A 20,525-nucleotide genomic window follows, 5' to 3' on the forward strand; every position below is an offset into this window, starting at 1 on the left:
AAGCACATGTTGGGATCACTTGCTAGGCACTGTGAAGGGACACATGCCACCCTGCTCCACATGACACATACCCAACTACATCCTGCTCCTTCTCTTCCTCTTGGGCTTTGATTTGCTCCCTCCTGATGATACAATGACCAGCTGGCACCAAAGCTCTCCCCTGAATCATAAACTCAAGGCAAAAGAGCGAACATTACTGACAAAGCTTAAGCTGTAAAAAACACCACTATAATTGGTGACAGATGTTCAAACCAGAAATCAACAGTTCTGACCATCACCAGCCTCTATTTATTTACTTCAATACATTAATAGGACAAATTTTGCTTTCCCTGCTGCCAACCACAATAAGACTAGAAGTACTACAATGACACATAAAATACTATCCAGCTTTCTACATCCAGTCAATCATCTTTGCCTGGAAAACCTACATGGATGGCATTTCTCTGTAGCTACTTGTAGAAACGTTTGGAGAAGGAATGGAGGACCACACTTCAGAACTAGCTGAAAGGCACTGAAAGGAGTGAAAGAAAAAAGCAAAAAGCACTGCAAAACCTTCACTGGTGAAGATGGGGCAGAAGCAAGTGGGGCTCAGTCCCCATCTCAAACGCTTTTACTTGGGTGTAAATCTTCAAGGTGATGAGAATGGGATCATCCTTTACTTGAAGCTTACAGTAAGATCATGCCTTTCTTAAGAGGCTCCATGAGCAAGCTCCTGTTCAACAAGTTGGAAGCTGTCACACATGTCCTGTGTACCCATACAAGAAGTTACAGGGATACCACCCTGTGCACTAACAAACAAGACTGCCTTACGGTGCAGGTATGCAGATATTCACCAACAGATTATCCTGAAAAAAGCAGCATCACTGATGAATTCTTTCTGGGAAGAGCCCATGGTTTGTCTCATGGCTGACTAATCCTGTTCTACATTATTTAGCAGTCAAAACATATCAAAGAAGAATTCTCTGTTGAATAAGCTTCCCAGACACATGCCAGCATTCTCCAGCAATTCCTTTTTGTAATCATCACTTGCCTTTCTTCCATATCTAATGTGTAATTAAACGAACGCCCAACATTACATCAGTGTAAAAGAAAACAAAACAACCAGTTGCATAATTACAGGCTAAAAAGAGATCTTGAGTGCCACACACCAAAGTAACCTTAAGGGTGAAGGTTCAGCACAGCTAACACAGGACAGGCACAGGACATCCTCGATGCCAAACCCACGACCTGTGTGCAGCACTGCCTCTGCAAGAAGCTTCATCTTTTAGCAGTATTGCTGCAATACAGAACTTGTCAATACTGTCATGTCTAATTCAGGGGACTATTTGGCATGGATTAGAGAGACATTCCTCGACAATTATTTTGATTATTTCTTTCCACAAGAGGACAGCAAATGTGCCCTTGAAATCACAGAACACGAATAACATCTTTACGCTTGCCGCTAAATGACAGAAAACACTTACTGAATATCTTTTCTCTTTTTTTTGTGGGGGTCCACCAGACGAAGAGTATCTCTGATAACAGCTACTTTCACTTCTTCATCAACAGGACTTGGGACATTTTCAAACACCCCAGGAGAGAGCTTTAATTCAGAAAGGGATGGAATTATTCAGTGTAGAACTGAGGATTATTGATTCTGCATCTTCTCAACTCCATGTGTATCACGCATGTTTTAAAAACACAATGATAGATTACAAAATACTTCTTTAAGAATAAGCAAATATCTTAGTATTTTCAGTATGATGTTACAACAATTTTAGGAAATTTCTCTAGTAACCCAAAATTTAAAGAGAGATTGTTGCCAATATTACCATTTATATTATACATACAAACGTGAAAAAAATTCAGCAATGCTCTAAATACAGTTAAGAAAACTGCAGGGGATGATGAATAAATGTATTTATGACAAAGAGGATGGAGAGCTTTCACAATTCCAGTAAGTCATATTCCAAAGGTATAACATTAGTAATGATTTCAAAGCAGAAAATTACAGAGAGCCTCCGAGTTTTCATATGAGCAGACAGCCTTCATATCTCAAACAAGGAGAAAGACCAAAAAACTAATCCTAGACAATATCATTCCCATATCACTGTTATGTTGAGAGGTCTTACCTCTTGCTCGTGCTCTATTCTCATGCTGGGGTTTGCATTTACTTCCAGCAACATGGGCTTCAAGTTCTTCATCAGGAGAATGTCAAACCCTAAAATCTGTGCATAACAAACAGCGTGTTACTTTCCTTCTATTTAAGGTGTTCTTCTAGAGAATGCAGTGGTGATTCAAAGGTCAACATTCAGGTGGAAGAAACACGTGAGGGACAGAAGAGAAATAACTGAGAAACAAACAATACTGCTGAATCATTACTGCAGCCATTTGACTTCGATCCTAATATCTACTTTCATACTACACCCAGCTCTAAACACTGCATCCACCAGCACAGAATTGCAGCATTTATCACAAGTAGGTCTCATCAGGCAACAGCAAAGCTTCATGCTGCATCATCCAGAAGCTAGGAACTGGAAAAAATATTGCTGCTAATGATTGATATCCTATACAGTAACATAGGCCAGCTGATATTTCTGAGGTAAAACTTGGGTAAGAACTTAAGCTGTGAACTCATACAACGCATTGTTCAGGCTGCATCTGCCATTCCTCCTTCCACCACATCGAACAAGTGATAAGCAACAAAACAAAGGGCACATCCAGAAAGTGAATCCATGCATACAAATAACTGCATTCTTGTCAGAAATTCCGACCTACCTGGAAGCAAGTTGGCCCAGGCTTTCCTGCTGGGATGTCAGACTGATAGTAAACTTTCAGTTCTGGTGTCAGTGCAATAATTGTTTTAATCACCAGTGAAATTATATCTGACCAAACCTTTTTGACATCAGCTCCTCTGGAAGACAGTCTGCACAGAATGCTTGAGAAAGTCCTCTTGCTGCCAGTGTTTACATTGTCAGAATGGATGAAATTCCCACTATGGATATTTAGTGAGTAGTTAGTTAAGTGCATAAAAACCTGGTGCAAATTTTTCAGAGTGGGTTCTTGATAGGGCTCTGTACAAAATCTAGAAAGTCCATCTTTGGCTATATAAATCTCTAAAGGTTCCAAGGATTTCAGTAAGACGTAGAGACGAATATCAAACTTCAGCTTGTCCACAAGCAGCGGTTTGCAGATGTACTCCTGGACCACCGCCGGGCGGCTCTGCAGGCTGCCGGCCAGCCTGGCGTCGCTGGGGTCTTTAATGAGGTAGATTCCATCCCCCTGGCACCCGCCATCAGGTTTGACAATAAAAGTGGGCTTCCAGGACGGATCGCTCTCTTTCATCATACGAACCTAGGATGAAAATAATTAAACTGAAGGATGTTAATAAGGGGAGAAAAGGAGCTGGTGCTACGAAAGGCAGAAAATTACATGCGTCGACAAAAAAGAAAGTAGCACAATCTCATCACAATAGCAGTAAACACCATATTAAATATATAGAAGATAAACAGTAGTGACAAGCACAAAACTAAACAAAAGGACATGAGTAGAATGTTACTAGTGCAGATACAAGGACATTTTCTTGAATATAAACAATTCCAGGAACAACTTCTCAATCTTATGCACCAATTTGTGGAATGAAATGCCACGTAACTCACCAGGTCATTTGAGCAGCTGTTCACGTGTATGAAACTGTAAAGTTAAAATTCTGTGCTGCGTTTTGAAATTATGGACAAAGAAAGGCAGCCTGCTTATTGAGATATACATGCAGGGAGAAAAAAAGGAAGTAGGAATTTCACACAGGTAATTTCTTTTTCCATCACTGAATATTTTTCACAGTTGGATACCCAATGTTAGTAAATCTGGAGCATATTGAGCCATATACAGACATTCAGCAAATATCAAGAGTTTACTAAATAAAACATACAGCTTACACCTGAGCTGCTGCCCACCATCACTCTCCAAAAGGAAGATTTTTCTGGGTTGCAGCAGAATTCCCACTAGGCCTGACATCCAACTATTAGCCTTCCTTCAGTGGAAGAGAAAGAAAACCTTATCACAAACTCAACAACTCTGGCTTTGATTTGTACTAAGAAAATCTGTTAAATCACAACAGTGCAGATGCTTTCCTTAGATGTACACACTGTGACATCAGGAAAGAGGAAAGCTGGGGACAATGTGACAAATAAAAATCTTTGGATGAATGTGCACAGCACTCCACATCTCAAGCCACAGCAGATGTTCACTGCACTCAGGCATCCCCCATTCCTGTGCTGGTACAGCACCAAACACTGCACTCTAGTGTATGAGCCTGCAAACAGCCAACACCAGCATCCACACTGGGGTAATGCACTTTAAAAGGCAAGAATGCATAGAGAAGTCAACAGTCAGAACACGTTTAACCATTCAACATCCTTCACAGAAATTGCTTCTGCTCTGCAGACTTCCTGAAAACGGTATCAAACACTCCTTATGCTAACAAGTTCTCTGAACAGAAGCACTCCAGAAGCAGGGGATGCTCAGCTGCACACAGCCCAGCTCCAACCACCCCAACAACTGAGCACTGGTTTAACAACAAACGCAGGAAAAGGTGGGTGGCAGGAAGAAAACTGTGCTTCTCGAGCAGAACCCTGCAGTGCCTGCTTCAGGCAAGTGACCCATGCTAGAGAATCCTGCTACTAAAAGCCTTCCTACTAACTACAGTGGAAATACAAGATTGATTATTTCAACCAGGGCTTCTCTCATGGACAAGCATCGCACCAACAGAACAAAGATCCTCCTTCAATCAGGTCACTCCAAGGGACAAAGCACCACACTGGAGATTGGGCTTACATAACTGCTTGTGGATAAACAAGCCCAAGTAGATCTGCGACCTTAACGTGCAAAGAAGGAAAGCAGGGTTTATCTCCTGGCCTTTTTACCAGTAAGGAATAATCTCCCCATGACGTGATGCTACACCGCATACCGAAGGATTCTTTCTAGCTCTCACTTTGCTAAAGTTAGCATACCAGAAGGGTTTATGGCTAACCTTACACCTCCACAACTACACGTGCTCTTCTGTGATTCAAGCTGTACAAACAAAGAGCCAATCATGATCTACTAGGGCAGAAATGACACAGAACCTCTGTGAAGGGAGCAGGGCCATCTGCCTGCTGCTCTCCTTGCCCTTCATGCCTCAGGCTATTTCTGCTCCGCAGCAGCAGCATTTCTTCAGAAAAAGAATAGTGCTTTCTGGGGACTGTTGTTAAAGATGGCCCGGCAACCTGCTTTTGAAATTCTGCATTTTAGCCATCGTTGGTTGCTGTCTGAGGTCAGAGCAAGATGTGCTTTTACTACAGAGGGAGGCCAGGACACTGTAAAGTCTAAATGCCACGTGCTCCCTGCACAATAGCTTCAAAAAACAAAAGACAGCACATTCCCTGTTCTGTCATCTTGTTTGATGAAGAGAACAACGCATTTTTTCTGGCCAGCAAAGGCAGCAGGAGAATTACATAAGAAATTTGCTACAGGAAAGACAACTTGCATTTCAATCCAGACTAACAGAGATGTAATATACTTCCATTTGGGGTTTGTGTTCTTTTTAAATTAAAAGCCTTGTGATATGTAATGCACTCATGTTTCCATGAAGTACCACAAGGATACACAAAGGACAGAGTAACCCCACCAATTCAGTAAGAAACCATTCTAAAGAAAGAAAGAAAAAAAGGACAAGATTATTTGCAGGAAAGGTCTTAATCAAAGCCAGACGAGTTAATTTAATACGATGCTTTCTTGTAATATGAAAGAAGATCAATATCTCATGCTCAACTCTTTCAATTTAAGGGCAAAGGAAATCATTTTCTGAGGTACAGGCGAGGCCCCCTGCAGCTCCAGGCTTCAGCACACACTGTGCACACACTCCCTCCAGCTGTTTGCCTTCCAGGCAGCAATACAGCTGCGCCTCCAGATCTGTGTCAGAAGTGTTCCAGATAGTACTGATGCTTTCTAGGCCATCAAGACATGCCAGACAGAATATAGGTGGGAATAAGAATCCAGAGTCAGTCCATTTGTCAGCAGACTGACTGGCTTGAACAATACAAGATGGGTTTCTTGATATTCAAGCATATTCCTGAACAGCCATTTTCAAGTTCTCCCTCAGCCATACTCTTTAGAAGCGACATGTGGAGGCAGCTTGGTCAGCCTGAGAAAAGTCATGTAATAATATCCACTCACATGAAATATTTCTGTGTATTTAGCTGTCTTTAGAAACATGCTAGCCATTCACAGTCATCAGCAAGAGGACAGCGAGGTGTCCAGTGGTGTGAAAACTGGATTCAGTTGTGGATTTTCCTTTCCTGAGAAGAACGCTGGCTGGATGAAATAGTGCCCTACAGAAATGCATATGATGAGCTATAAGATTTGACAGCACAAAGAATGGGCTATTCATGTCTATAACTAAGAGGTACCCAATAGCTGAAAACCTGATTAAGCCACCAAAAATACCCAGTGCTGGAAATTAGACTGTCCAAATTAGACTCTTATTAAAAATTAATCACACTAGGCCTATTCATCATCTTCGCAGACCACAGAAAGAAGGCAACATGAGAGTAATCACAGTCCTAGTTTGAATCCCAAGCTAGTTACTTTTCTGAAATTGGAATTTCCTATTAAAAATGAATTCTAATCGCATAGATTCCAATCGATTCTTCTGTGAGAGAGAAGGGATGATTACCACAGCTCCCAGGAGATGTGTTTACCTGTAAATCATCTTCCATTATGTGGACATATTAACAGAGAACATTTTAGAAGACATAAGTAAATACTTAAAACAGCCAAATAAATATTTGCTAACTAAAACCAACTTTTCATCCCACGTTAAAAATGCGACTGCCATCTCAGTTTAACCCAAATGACAACGGGGAGCTACATTTTGTTGGCACTTCCCCATACCTGCAGCTCATCCACAGCAAAGTTAAGAGCACAGCTCTGTCAATGATTACTGCCTTCCAAAGCACGAAGGATGAACACGAGGCTGGCTGTGGTGCTTCCAGCAGGAGGGAGGCACAAGAGACAGTGGAAAAATGGAAGAGTTGACAGTGCTTTCTGCTGGTACTTCTTCTTGTTTTACAGGACTTCCATTACAAACTCGTGTTAAGCTAAACAAACTCTTACAACATAAAATATAATGTTTGATAACAAGAACTACACTTCTCTCAAACACAGATGGAAAAACATATGCAAAGGAAACTCCTAGGAGCGTGGTGCTGGACATCTGTTATTCTTGGAACAAAAACCAAATTGTTTCCACTCCGGCAACTGTTGGAGCAGAGCAGCATTTACCCGCAGTGCCACCTGCTGACAGCGCCACCGGCAGCGACGCTGACACAGAACGACCCCCACAAGGACCCTCATAAAACCAAGTGCCCACTTTGAAAGTTCACTTCCAAGTTCTTTTGCTACCTACCTGCCATAGCTAAACGGATCATTTGCACTCCTTTTACTCCTTCTGAAGCAATAAAGCTGATGTACTGTTGGGATTTTATTCACTTTTTCCCTTACTTGTGGTGCCATAGCAGTGCCCAGCACTCTTGAAGAGTCCATACGTAAAGATATTTAACCAAAGAAACAGCTTGATGAGATTTAAAGAAGCAATTACTCAGGAAGAAATTCACATACTTCACAGCACATACTACAAACCTCTGCACTGAAGAATTCAAATCAGGCAGGACAGACAAGAAACTTTCCAGTGATAAAGGGCCCATTGAGATACCTCACTGCACACACTGCTGGGCTGGAACTTCCTCAGGCCTTTTACACTCAGTGAAACATAGAGGCACCACGTTTAATTTTCAGACAACACTTCCACTATTGCAGAGAAGCATCGTTGTTTTTAAATCTGTCCTAGAACATGAAAAATTAAAAGCAGTGCATCCTGCCTATATCCAACCTCAAGGAAATAAAAAAAACGCCATCCTTTGCACCTGGAGAGTGATTTTAAGTAATTTGGTCAGCATGAAAAACTGAAGAATTGCACTGTGACGACACACAAATTACATTGCTCTGAGTCAGAGCAGCTCACCTCAGTCACAAAGAGGGGAAACTCCTCGGGCAGAATCCAGGAGCGAGGATAGAAGTTATATTCGACAGGAAACAAATCCTGCATCGTTCTCACTGCCCGGCTCAGCGTAACCTTACGTACCATCTCCGTCATGCCTGCAAAAACAGACAGAACCTAAACACCAAGAGGGATCCGCACCAAAGCCTCACCCCAAAAAGTCATACCACGATTCACTCTATTGGCAGGCACTAAAGCCACGGCTTTAGTAAAGCCCAAACAACTTTTAGAATTTAAATTTGACAAAAGTACTTGTAGTGCTATTACACAATGTATGTATTGTCCTAGGACATAAGAAGAAAATCCATTAGTTATCCAAAACTTGGAGCAATAGATGGAAAGCTGTAGTCCACTAGCAGCTACTGTCTTTGTCACAGTCCCAAATGACTGCCCTGTCCTGCAAACATTCCAGGAGAGGGAACACTTTGAGGGAACACTCACATTCATCTGTGTAACCGTGTCAGAAAGAACAGATTGGTTTGGGAGCAGAACTTGCAAAGCCTGCTTTCCTGCAGCTTCCAATCTCATGCTTGGATCACACCACATCCAGATGAGCACGAGCTCTGCTCTAAGCTCCCAAATCAGAAGCATTTGGGGTTATTCTTGGGAGTAACCATCAAACTTCACAACCAGGTTCAGGCTACAGCTCCTTTCTCAGTAAGAGCAACAGCTGTGGGTTTTCTTCACAAGAATTCTTCTTTAAGACAAGAAATTTAGTAAATCCTGGTATCCAGATACACAACATTCCTGGGGATCATTTCCAGTTCTGAGGGACAGTGTGCTCTACTCAGCTACCACATAGGAGCCAGATTGCAGCAGGGGTAACGCTCCTGTAACACTGAGATTTAAGTCACCAGAAAACAATAACATCTTCTATTTGAATGTGAAATACCTGGAGACATGAAAAAGTTGGGTAAATAGAGCATGAAGTTCAATGTCTGTGGTTTCTTACTCTCTCAGCATACTAACAGCAGCAATAAATCTGAAGTAAAGGGCTTAGATAAGTCAATACCTAAGCTCTTAGTCCTTATTTAGAGAGATCTCAACAGGGATTAAAAGAGAAAAAAAGGAGCTTAATAAAAGTGGAATAGTCATAATAAGCTGAGAGCTGGCATGAACTCTTCAATATTAAAAAGACATTTGATGAGCTCTGCTTTCAGCTTCTTTCTCAGCTGGGCATACGAAACAAAACAGATTATTTCCAATTTGGAAAAAAAAAAGATACAGCACTGTTCAAAGCATTAGGTAACGTACAATTGCTGCATACCTCTTTCACCTCAGTAATAACCTAACACAGTTTCCCCCATAAATTCATACGCAAAGTTTCCTTTTCATCAAAACCTCTCTTTGTCCAAAACAAATTTCAGCCCACAAACTGTTCAAGATCCACATTCTGATATTCACACCCCACCCAAACATGATTCACCTACCAAAAATAATTTGGTAAAAGTCCGACCAGCCGGTAGGCAGATGAGTCCCACAAGGAACAGCACACAAAGTCAATGCCGTCCTGTTTTAACAGCACTTGTTCCACGCAGAACCAGAAATGACGTACCTGGAAACTTGTTGACTTGACCTGAGAATATGTAATTATCATGAAACGACACTCCATGCCAGTAGATATCACACGGCAGGCGCCTGCCGAAGGGAAACTGGAAAACAGATGAGAGAAGTTCTGAAGCAAATTGGCAACACTTCTTCGTGTCTGTTTCTCTCAGCGCTCACATTAAGCACAAACCGTCCAAGAACAGCACAAAAGAACACATGCTCTGCATTTCGGTTGCAAAACAGAATATTTCATCAGATCAAGATGCTGAAGTTGAGGATGTTCACCAGGAAAGGTTTGTAAAACCTTACAAACAGCTGTGGCACAAGCTCTGAGAAATTTAGAGCTTGCTATCAAGCACAGTTAAGGCTCGACTTGTTTGCAATGTAAAACGCTGTCATAGAGAATAAAGTTAATTAGAAATTCTTACTTCTAGAATGTGAAGACACAGCAATAGCAAGCAGCTACCACTGGGAAGTAAGCAAAGTCTGATAATGCTCTTGCTTGGGTTTCTTTTTTCCTTTACAGTTTCAGGAGTTAATAGCAGCCATCGAAAGAAAAGAACTAGAGGTCTCAGAGGAATTGTCCTTACTGGCATTAATAAACCAACTTCTGTTCTCAAATATATCACTATGTAACACAAAGAACCATGGGCTCAATTTTGTTGTACATACACCGAGTCCAAGCTCAGTAACCCAGCCTCGCTCCCTGTTCAGGGCACAGGAGCACTGGTCAGCAGCGCTGCTGTAAGTTAATACAAGGAACAGTTGCCATGAACTTTGCGAGCAAGCAGGCTTGCCTTGGTGCCCCAGCTGCAGCACATGTAAAATGGGTTCCGGAGTCAAGATGTTTAAACAAAGTAACTACACATTTGTACGCTTCCTTTTATGTGTGTATATTCCTTTCTGGTAGCAATAGTAGTAAAATAAAAAGAAAGCTCACAGTTCAACCAACCATTTGTAGAGCTTTCAACTATTCAGAACCAAAGCAACGATTTCAACTTCGTTAAGGATTACTGCACAAAGGCTGCTAAAAGCAGCAGCCCCCAAAGCAGGGCAGTGCTGGGCAGCACGGGTTCCCTCAGCTCGCACAGAGATGCTGCACTTCTGACCACGGCACCTTCAGGACACGGAAGCTTCTGGGTGAATTACTTCCCCTATTTGCCACTGTAATTAAAACTAAAGTTTTTACCAGTGAACACCTTTGAAAAAAAATTAAGCTGGCTTAGCGGCACATTTCCTATTTCTGTCACATAACTCTTTCCTTACTCCTAGGGATGAAATAGCCCATAGAGCAGACACAGAGCGTTCTTTGCTGCTTTCATTACTATTCAGCCCACAAAAACTGTTTTTGTAGAAGTGAAAATTAATTCTGTTCGGCTCTGAAAGACAATCAGTGGCCTTAACCTCTCCTCAGGTGCACCCAGAATACAGATGCAGCACGAGGTCTCACTCAGCCCTTCCGGCTAAAACCTGCACTGTTTATTTATTTATTGAATGAAATTGAAACGAAAGGAACAGAATTTGCATTTATATAACACCTTTCATCTGCCGAGGATATCAAAGCACTTTACAAACACTGCACAGAAATCTGCAGCAGATGAAGGGAGCACGCGGCCGGGAGGCAGCCGTTCAGCCCAGGATCACTGATTCAGATAGCACAGCAGCTTCACCGCTTCTGACAAATCAAGATTATTTGGATTTATCCAATGCTGGGATCTAATTCATCTCCTGAATAGGCTGGGACAGATTCTTCATCGTCTGCACTATACGTTTGCATAAGAATAGCGTTTGGAAAGGAACCCACCAGTCAGGTCAGTTGACCCACTCAAGCAGCGCTTAGCAGATGAAATTAATTGCATTTGGGTAAATTGGGTCTTCCTGCAGCAGTGTGAAGACATGGGGTGCCCTTGGCTGCAATCTGCTCCTGCAGCCCCCCCTGCCACGCTGCCTGCTGCTCTCCAGCCCCACAGAGCCCTTCTGAGGTCTCCTTTATTCAGAGGCAGAGGGCATTTGTCAGGGAGGGCCAACAGGAGCCCACAAAGCGAACTGAACCATTCTCACAACTTTGACACAATCCATCGTCAATCATGGCCGAGCTGCCTGGCAGCTCATTTCTACCTTTAGATTGGAAGCCAATAATGTAAATTGTCCCACGGGTCACATCACTCTGTTCCATCACATTTAATGACAAGTTAGATGACTCGTCTCCTCGTCAGCCTCCCCGAGCTCCACATTTCCAAGTATTTCTCTGCCTCCATGCAGCCCAACAGCAAGGCAAACAAAATGCCGTGACACCAACGCTGGAGGCACCCACTTCTGTTCTCCTGGTAATTTAAAGCTACTCAAAAAATAATTTATTGAGTGAAAAATACAACTCGGGATGCCTGTTAGTTCACTGGGCACATTGCGTCCGTTCGAAGAACACAACGCCCTGCCTCAGACGGTGCCACCAGCACTGCCAGCGCCAGCATCCCCAGCACACACAGAGCATGCTGGAAGGTCCCCATGTGCTGCAGGACAGGGCTGTCCTGGCCAACAGTTCAGCTTCCTCAGGATTCCCCTGGCTGGAAAGCAGTTTTGTTTGGGGCTTTTGTTTCAATGCTCTCACTGCTTCTGACAGAGCATTTCCAGACACCTTCACCTCTCCCTCACACATCAGTGTCACAGAATAAACTCTTCACCGGTACCAGCTGTATTTACAGTGCTCCTCTCTCTCCTTTTTTTCCTCTGTAGTTTTGTTTGTTTGTTTTCCCCCTTTGGGCTAACGGTGGTATTTGTGTTAACTGACTAACATGCCCTACTAACACTGGACAATGCCATGAGTACAGGGAGCACCTTGCAGTAACAGCCTGTAACTGAACCAAAGCTCCTCTGGCAAATCAAGGCACCTATAGAAAGGTGTCAGAACGTACAACTTACATTTAAGAAAGCTCCCAAAAGCTTTATGACACAGCATGACATTATCCAGCAGACAAAAGTTATCACTATGAAGGAGCCCACCTCAAAGAGCCCGGTAAAACATCTCCTGCCCAAGAAAATACTTAAGACAACAGGTCCAACAGCAAACAGAGAGAAGAGAAACAAAACAAAAGCAGCAATGGGAGAAACAGTGACAGGAGTGGTGTGAGAGAAGGACCATGTACACCAAGGCACAGCCCAACGTGATCAGCTGGGGAAGTGATACAGAAGGGAACAGAGTGAAGGACCAGCCCCTAGGACATCAGCACTGCGAGAGATGCAGTAATACCTGCCCCTTTGTTTCACGTTATTTTTATTGGTCATACAAGAAACGGTGCATGTGTTCCCTCTACTGATTCTGCTGTAACAGTGAAATTATTTCCCAGGCTCTTTGCCTGTAAGTGATATTGAGTATTACATTGCTCCGTTTCTAAACATTTAGAAGGAAAGAATTCAAAATATTATGCAGCTTAACTCTAAGAGTTTTCCTTGGATTTCTCTTCCACAATGCAAACAGCACCAGTTACAAGACATCACTAACATGTGGATTCGTTACTCCACATCCTGGGGCAGGAGGGTCTGGAAGATTATCTGATTTGTACATTGATTCGAGAAAATACTTTCTTGACAAAAATTAATACCATCTACATACATAATGATCGCTTTTCTATAAGCAGATGAACATTTTACAGGTGTATATCTGTGATCTGTTTGGGGAGGGTGAGTTATTGGCTGCTTCAATGGTGCAGTCAATGGCACACAGCAGAGAAAGTAGCAAATAAAGAATTAAGACTAAGAATGGACCAGAAGAGAAGCAGCAGCATAAATGGAAAATGCTATCGGATGGAGGAGATAGGATACTGAGGAAGACAGCAAACACAAAAAGATTAAGTGATGCCAAAACTGCTGCTGTGGGATGCAGAGTGGGAGGGAGAATGCTGGTAATGCAGTTTAGAAAGGAAAAATATGAATATAAGAAACAAAGTCAGCTTGGAGGGCAGTAAATCACGCACGAAAAATGCAGGAAACAAGATAATGAGTACAGTAAAACCTCAAGAAATGAGAAGGACAAAGTTAACCGCTAAACATAGCTCATTAACAACCAAAGCTGCAATTTGACTTAAATCAATGCCTAAAAACACCCACTGGAACGGTGCTGATAAAACTTGGCCAAGAGCACAAAAACCACAACAGGGGGACGCCCCGCTCTGCCACCACTGGGCAGGATGCAGCAGAGCTGCTGGCAGATGCACCACGGGCCAACTTCCAGTTGCAGGAGCAGGAGGTGAAGCTTTTGTAACTTTTAACTCTCACCTTTGAAGTGACACAGAATGCAGTGCCTGCTCCACAGCGCACAGACTAATTGCGAAAAGCACCGGGTGCACAGAACCACCTCGTGAGGCTGAAGGAGGAGCCGGGACAAGGCAGGGATCCCGAGGGCAGCGCAGCACGGCACACAGACGGCAGCACAGCGTCCCAGCCTAGATTCCATCCCTGCTCCGTGCCCTCGGCCTTCCCCTCCCAAACGCACTCCACTGCTCTGAGGAGTTCCTAGCGATGCCCCCAGACGCAGCCCCAGTTCCTACAGAACTATTTTTAAAGTCTCTGTGGAAAAAATCTCTGCACTTCGAGAACAGCCCAACGGTAGCAGTAACACAGCAGAAACTCAGCACTTCATGACGCGTGGTTTGCTGCGGCTCCGCGCTTCCAGGGCAGCGGTACGGCAGGCGCCGAGCCGCAGGAAAGACACGCAGTGCCGTGCCGTGTTCACCTGCTTCACCATCACAGGATGCACCGCGGAGCGGAACAAAACAGAAGAGAGGCGGAGCGGAGCGCGGCCGCAGTGCGCCCGGCCCCGAGCGAAGCCCCCGGCAGCCGCCGCCGCGCCAGGCCCCGCGGAGCCGCGCTCACCTCCCTCCAACGCAGCTGCCGCAGGCTGATCTTCAGCGCCTCCAGTGAGGTCTTGGCCTTGGAGCTATCCACGGTGACCCGGGGCCGCCGTCCCGCCCGGGCCCCCCGCTCCTCCGGCCCGCGCCGCCCCCCACCCCGCGCCGCCCGCCCGGCAGGGCCGCGACCGCGGCTCCGTTCCGCCACCGCCTCTTCTATCGCCTTCCGGGCGGGTTCGCCGTCCCGCGGAGGTTCGGCGGGGAGCGCCGGGGACCCCGGGGGTTCCTCCGCCTCCCGGGCCGGGGCGCAGCTCGGCGGCGGGGCCCCGGCCGGCTCCATCCCGCGCCGCCTCGGCCCGGGCCCGCCCCCCGCGCGTCTCCATGGCGGCGCCGCGGCCCGTCGGGCGGGTCCGGCGCTGCCTCCGCCCTCACCGGAAATGACGTCACGCGGCCGTGGCGGCCATCTTGGAAGCGGGCAGGGGTCGGCCGCCCCTTCCGGCAGCCATTTCGGAAAGGCGTGGGGCGGGGCGGCGCAGCCATCTTGGAATGGGCGGTGCGCGAGGGCCGTGCCTGGCGGCGCTGCTTCCGTCGGGCGCTGCATTTGTGCTCCCGACCGCGCGCCGGGCCAGGAACCCAACCGCTGCCGTCAGCGGTGGAGCGGAACGCGCGGGCGCGCAGTCCGGCCACTGAAGCGCAGCGGGCGGTCCGGCCCCGGGCTGCCGGTGTCCCGGGGCGGGCGGGCAGCAGGTGGCGCTGCGGGCGGCGATTCACTGCCGGGCCCGTTGTTCACCTGCGGTAGGGCTGAAAAGGAAACCCGAGGAAATAGTTAATATGGGCCCAGGGGCGGGGCTTTGCGGCATGGGACGTCCCAAATAAACCGGGGGACGGAGAGGGCTGCTGGAGCTCATCAGCGCTGCCCTGCTGGTTATGAGACCACGGGAAAATAGAACGTGGAAAAAGGAACGGAACAGATGGAATGTTTTGTGGTTAAGCACGAGATGAACTCTCGGCTGTTGGGAAGGCTTGTTGTGAAATCTGCCTGCATTTTAGCCAATGAATTGTTAGTGGGAAAAAAATACTGTGTTAGAATATAAAAGCAATGCTTAGGGCAATAAAGGTGCAGCTTTTTTCTCACAAGGCCGTTTTTCTCACAAGAAACTTCTGCCGTTTGTGACAATTGGCTCCCAAACAGGAGCTGACAGGCAGACTGGTCTGAAGAAGGCTGAAAGAAGCCTAAAGGAGGGTGCTGAAAGAAGCACGTGGCTGCAAGAAGCCTAATCATCCCCACTGCTCCGATTGCGTCTTGCTGGACAAAGATAAGCAGTTGTGCACCACAAGGAATAAAATGAACTCAGAACAGGAAAACACCCTCCTTACTTTTCAATGTATCCTAAAACAATGGGGGAAGGCACCGTCCTCTGCTGACCTGCAACTGATGGGCCACTAGGAACGATTCCTCAGTTATAAATTGGACAGTTTATGATCCATTAACTTGGGATGGGATCAGGGCGAAACTGTGGGACACGTCAGCTAAAGGTGATAAGGAGGCACCAGTGTTGCTTCAAACGTGGAGAAGAATTTTTGAAGCTTTAAAAAGTCATGCGGGTTCATTGTCGGCTACCCCCAGTCCACCAAGGATGAAGGAGCCGCAGGCTCCTCCTTGGACTCACCCACTGTGCCATCAGCTCCCTTGTTGCCACCACCATGGAGGGTCCTCACCACCTCCTGAGGGTCCCAATGATCCTTTTGATCCTGGCCCTATAGGTTCTGAAGAAGAGCCAGATCTGTTTTCCCCAGATCCACATGACATGTGGGTGCTTATTCAGAGGGAAGCTAGGAAAGCTGGAGACACAGATACGCATGCTGAGGGCCTCCGCTGTTACTGTGGCCCTGGACCAAGAGCCGCAATGGGAAGCTTTGTCATGTAATGTTCTGTGAGATTTATGGCGTACAGTCACTGACCATGGCATCAGTGCCCCATATACTGTGGGTTTGATTCAGTCTATACGCGATAGCTCTGTTCTCACAGCACGTGATTTCAAAATGATGTGTCGCCTTATCATGACTGATATGCAATGCTCTGTGTGGGAAGCTGAGTAGAGGGGGCTGGCACAGATTCAGGCAACTGAGAACCTGAAGCTACCGCAGGGAAATCCACTTTGGGCTGTAGATGTGAATGCTTCGAGGTGAGGGAGATTTCTCCAGCCCAGTTCAGCAGGCGCAAATACCTGCGGAAGGGCTGCAGCAAGTAAAGCATTTAGCAACGTGTGCTCTCCAGGCTGGGCCAGAGGCCGGAAAGCAAAGACAGTCTTTTGTGAGCATTAAGCAACAGCCCCAAGAACCATATGTGACATTTCTGGATAGGCTTAAGAACTCGTTGGAAAAACAGGTTGATAATAAACAGGTGAGAACTCTTGTATTCCAACGGGTAGCGATTGAAAATGCAAACGTTGACTGCCAAAAGGTGTTGCGTACCCTACAGAACCCCGTTACTGAAGATATGATTAATGCATGTATGAATATTGGTACACACCAACATCAGATTACGCTAGCAGCCCAGGCTTTTGCCGTTGTATCCCTTAATCAGCAGCATCTGTGTTATGGCTGTAATCAATAGGGGCACATTTGTAAAAATTGCCCGTGGGAGAGAGCAAAAGGCAACGGCACAGCAACTGTGCCCCACGTGTTGAAAGAGCAATCATGGGGCTCAAGATTGCCGGCCAAAATTCGATAAGGAGGGGCAACCCCTTATCGCAGCAGGAAACTCCCGACGGAGCCAAGAGGGCACGCGATGACAGTAAATGCCTCTCGGGTGGCTGCAGCAGTGCTGTACGCCCGAACAAGCAGGAGTGCCGAGGTGGACTTGGCCACCTCCTCAGACACGACCCTGAATGACAGCCCTGCTGCCTTGGCCCCCACTGGAGTCTGTGGACCTGTGGGGAACGTCATGGCAGCAACTACTGATCGGCTGGTCTTCTGTTACTCAGACGGGGCTTTTTATTTTGCCTGTGTTATTGATGCAGACTATACTGGGGAAATTAAGATAATTTGCAGGCACTTTGGTTATAATACTTTAATACTTTATAATACTCCTGTCAAAGAAAAAGCACAAGTTATGGTCAAAAAAATGAGCACTAACGAATGGGAAGGCCCTGCTCGTTGATAACTTGGGGTTGAGGTTATGCTGCTCTCAGGTGGATACCAGCGCGATGGGTCTGGGCAGCCATCTCATCATCTGCTGTAACATGACCCTTGCTCTCTCATCAGCAGTTTGGTTCCCTGCTCAACCAAAACAGAATCTATGGGTTACTCTTGCTAACAGAACAGGACAAGATACGCTTTGTGTGTCAACCACGTCACCAGGGAACCTGTTCTCAACATTCCTCAAGTGAAAAAAGAAGTTGCTCCCTGAGAACCACCCATCCATTTCTAACAGTTACAGTTCCTCACCATTATTGATGGGTATCTTCTGTCAGTTGTACTTTCACAAATCAATGGCAATGTTTTATAAGATGAAATGAAGAGAACATGTCTAATAAACAGGTTTCCTCTGTAAAATGCCTGTGTTATTATTATTGTGCTTCTCAGACTGGGTTAAAATTCGTTTACATCAACCTATGCTTCCCATGTTGATGTTAGATCACTGCAGATCTGTGACTGACCCACATACGCAAACAAAACGTTTGTAGCATAGTTGGGGAGGGGAGATTTGCATGACAGAACATGATGAAAATATGCATAATTGTAGATGGCACTTTTCATTCCCAAATCCCTCTACACAGAACTTTGGAACTAGCCATGCATGAAAGAGGCTTGCAGTTCTAACGGGCAGATTTCCTGGCTGTGCTACAAAGCTGAACCATCAAGACATGAAGCTTCTGTTTCTTGTTGAGCAGCACAAATCTGCTATAATCGTCTCACCAAGCAGAGGCTGTGCTTGCAGAGAAACCTGTGACGCTGACTGAGCAGACCGAACGACGGCACTGGGCAGCCTTTCCACGTGGCACCTTGGAGCTCCTACCGTGCGTCAGCTCCAGAGCCTCACTGGAATATTTTGCTTGTGACTTTTCGGTTTTCTCCAGCTCCCTGATACGACACAGGGTAGCACCACACAATGTCGGTCACCAGCACGTTTCCTAACGTGGCTCCATATTTATCAGCGCCATTTTTAGGACACGGTGGTGCCTCCAGGCTTCACTGGTTAAACAAAGAATCGACTGTATCACTGGTGATCACAAATGGCAGAGAATCATGGAATCACCAAGGTTGGAAAAGACCTCCAAGAATTACCCAGCATAAAGCAAACCAGAGGCACTGCAGGTCAAAATACACTCCTGAAATATCGTCTCCTACCCATTCCTCCACCTTTATTTTAATACTTCACTTACGTAGAAAAGTTCAGCAGATATTTGGGTTGGTGAGCTAAACAGAAGTTCAAGATCGATTCATTTAAATCAAGGTTGGACACTTACATTGTTGGGAACAGATTTCTTTGCCTCCCTTTGCTTCCAGATCTTTTTTTTTTTTTTTGCTAGGTGAGACTCCTGCTTCTGAAAACAGCAGAGGAAAAAGCTGACACATAACACTGAGAGCTTGCAGTGTCTTGCTAAGATATGGCCATGCAGAACACCCAATCTGCCATCCCCCTTAAGTCTGTATCTTAACTTTTGATAACTGTGTTTTAAATAGCAGGAGAAGCCAACAAATTCTGCTGTTGGTAGTACTGCTTAATTTTGCTTCTTTGAGTAAAGCAACAGGCAGTGAACGTGTCTGAAACTTTAGAAGTCCAAAAGCAAAACACATTTTTTTACTTCCACTAGCAGAGCGTGTTGTTCCCATCGTATTCTTCCTCTCCTACTCCCGCACCAGCTCATCCTGCTCTGTGGGAGGAGAGAACAGAAGCTGCTTGTTAGTATGATGTGCAGAAACAACTCCCAAACTCTAAATGATTGTTATATGTAACAGATAAAATCCAAAGTCATTGAAATTAGTGAAAACTTTTACTGCTTTAATGCAAGCTCCAAGCGATTCACCCGCATTCACCCTTCTGTACCATAAAGCCATCAGTAAGTCAGTTAAGTCTCTCTGGTCTTAATTTTCTCTGCAGTAGCTGCTGATCCTCCATTACTTTGTGTGGCCACACAGCTTCGTTCTATCACTTAACATAAGCAGCACTTTTCTGTATTTGGGCAAATATTTATCTGCTAACAATCAGCAAGTGAATTTGGCTGCTAAATCTAAATCACGAGGCTGTCCAGTGCCACATAAAGTCTGCAGGTATGAAAATGCACTGGAGACATGGCTCTAAAAATTGCACCAGCACAAGCAGTAATGATGCTAATGAAATGGCACGGCAAACTCAGATCTGCTGTGATAGTAGGCATGCAGAAATCTCTCAGATCTTACAAGTGTGACATGGAGGTGATTTCCCATGAAGGAAGTTTTATCTGCTGTTGCTGGGTGACTGTCTGGTTGTTCTTGCTACGTCATTTCTTATTTATCATTTGAAATCTTTGCAGCTCTGCAGTGCAGAAGTAAGTGCTTGAAAAGGTTTGCAGAAGGGAGGAAAATTCTCTGGCATCACAAACAGGCCTCCAGCAAAAACACCCGCGGCCTGATTTACACCACATTCCAGTTACACTGGAGATGCAGTGAATCCATGCAGCGTGTCAATGCAAAGACTGAAACGTGCAAGTGTACGAGAGGAAGAGAAGGAGAGAAGCCTTGGTAGCTTGTGCCTGCAGAACAAAGCTGATAGAAACCTGTTCCCTGTAAGAACACTGGCAGCTATGAGCCAAGCTGTCTCTGGTGCTTAACTCCCACTGCACTCAGGGAAACAGGACTTTGTATGAGCGCTTGGAACATCAAGGCAGTAATGAGCTCAGTGCTCCATCCCGTGCAAACACCCACCATGAAGTTTGGCTAACTCTTCACATCAAGAAAGGGTAATGCCAGCAGGGGTTCATTTATACAACATCTGTGATCATATACTGTATAATGGTTTAATTCCATGTCTTTGCCAGTTTTATTATCCAGAAGAATGGACATAGAGCGTTTCT

General features: G+C 45.4%; 1 protein-coding gene across 8 annotated transcripts in view; it reads right to left on the minus strand.

The window, feature by feature from the left end:
• TTLL11 (tubulin tyrosine ligase like 11) overlaps window positions 1-14,815 on the minus strand; it is a 49,759-nt gene extending 34,944 nt beyond the window's left edge. For 5 of the 8 annotated variants that reach the window (XM_052669700.1, XM_052669699.1, XM_052669698.1 and 2 more), the window contains exons 1-6: window positions 14,492-14,511; window positions 9,630-9,726; window positions 8,039-8,172; window positions 2,758-3,333; window positions 2,112-2,207; window positions 1,464-1,582 (exon numbers count right to left, since the gene is read on the minus strand). In XM_052669700.1, coding sequence (XP_052525660.1) covers window positions 1,464-1,582; window positions 2,112-2,207; window positions 2,758-3,333; window positions 8,039-8,170 — 923 coding nt within the window. In that variant the 5' untranslated portion in view covers window positions 8,171-8,172; window positions 9,630-9,726; window positions 14,492-14,511. Of the gene's footprint in view, window positions 1-1,463; window positions 1,583-2,111; window positions 2,208-2,757; window positions 3,334-8,038; window positions 8,173-9,504; window positions 9,600-9,629; window positions 9,727-14,491 lie in introns of those variants that run through there. The other 3 variants (XM_052669694.1, XM_052669693.1, XM_052669697.1) reach the window with 2 other exon arrangements.
• Between the last annotated feature and the right edge of the window lie 5,710 nt (window positions 14,816-20,525).

Source organism: Tympanuchus pallidicinctus, unplaced genomic scaffold (genome assembly GCF_026119805.1).
Source record: "Tympanuchus pallidicinctus isolate F22 unplaced genomic scaffold, pur_lepc_1.0 scaffold8, whole genome shotgun sequence".
Taxonomy (NCBI): domain Eukaryota; kingdom Metazoa; phylum Chordata; class Aves; order Galliformes; family Phasianidae; genus Tympanuchus; species Tympanuchus pallidicinctus.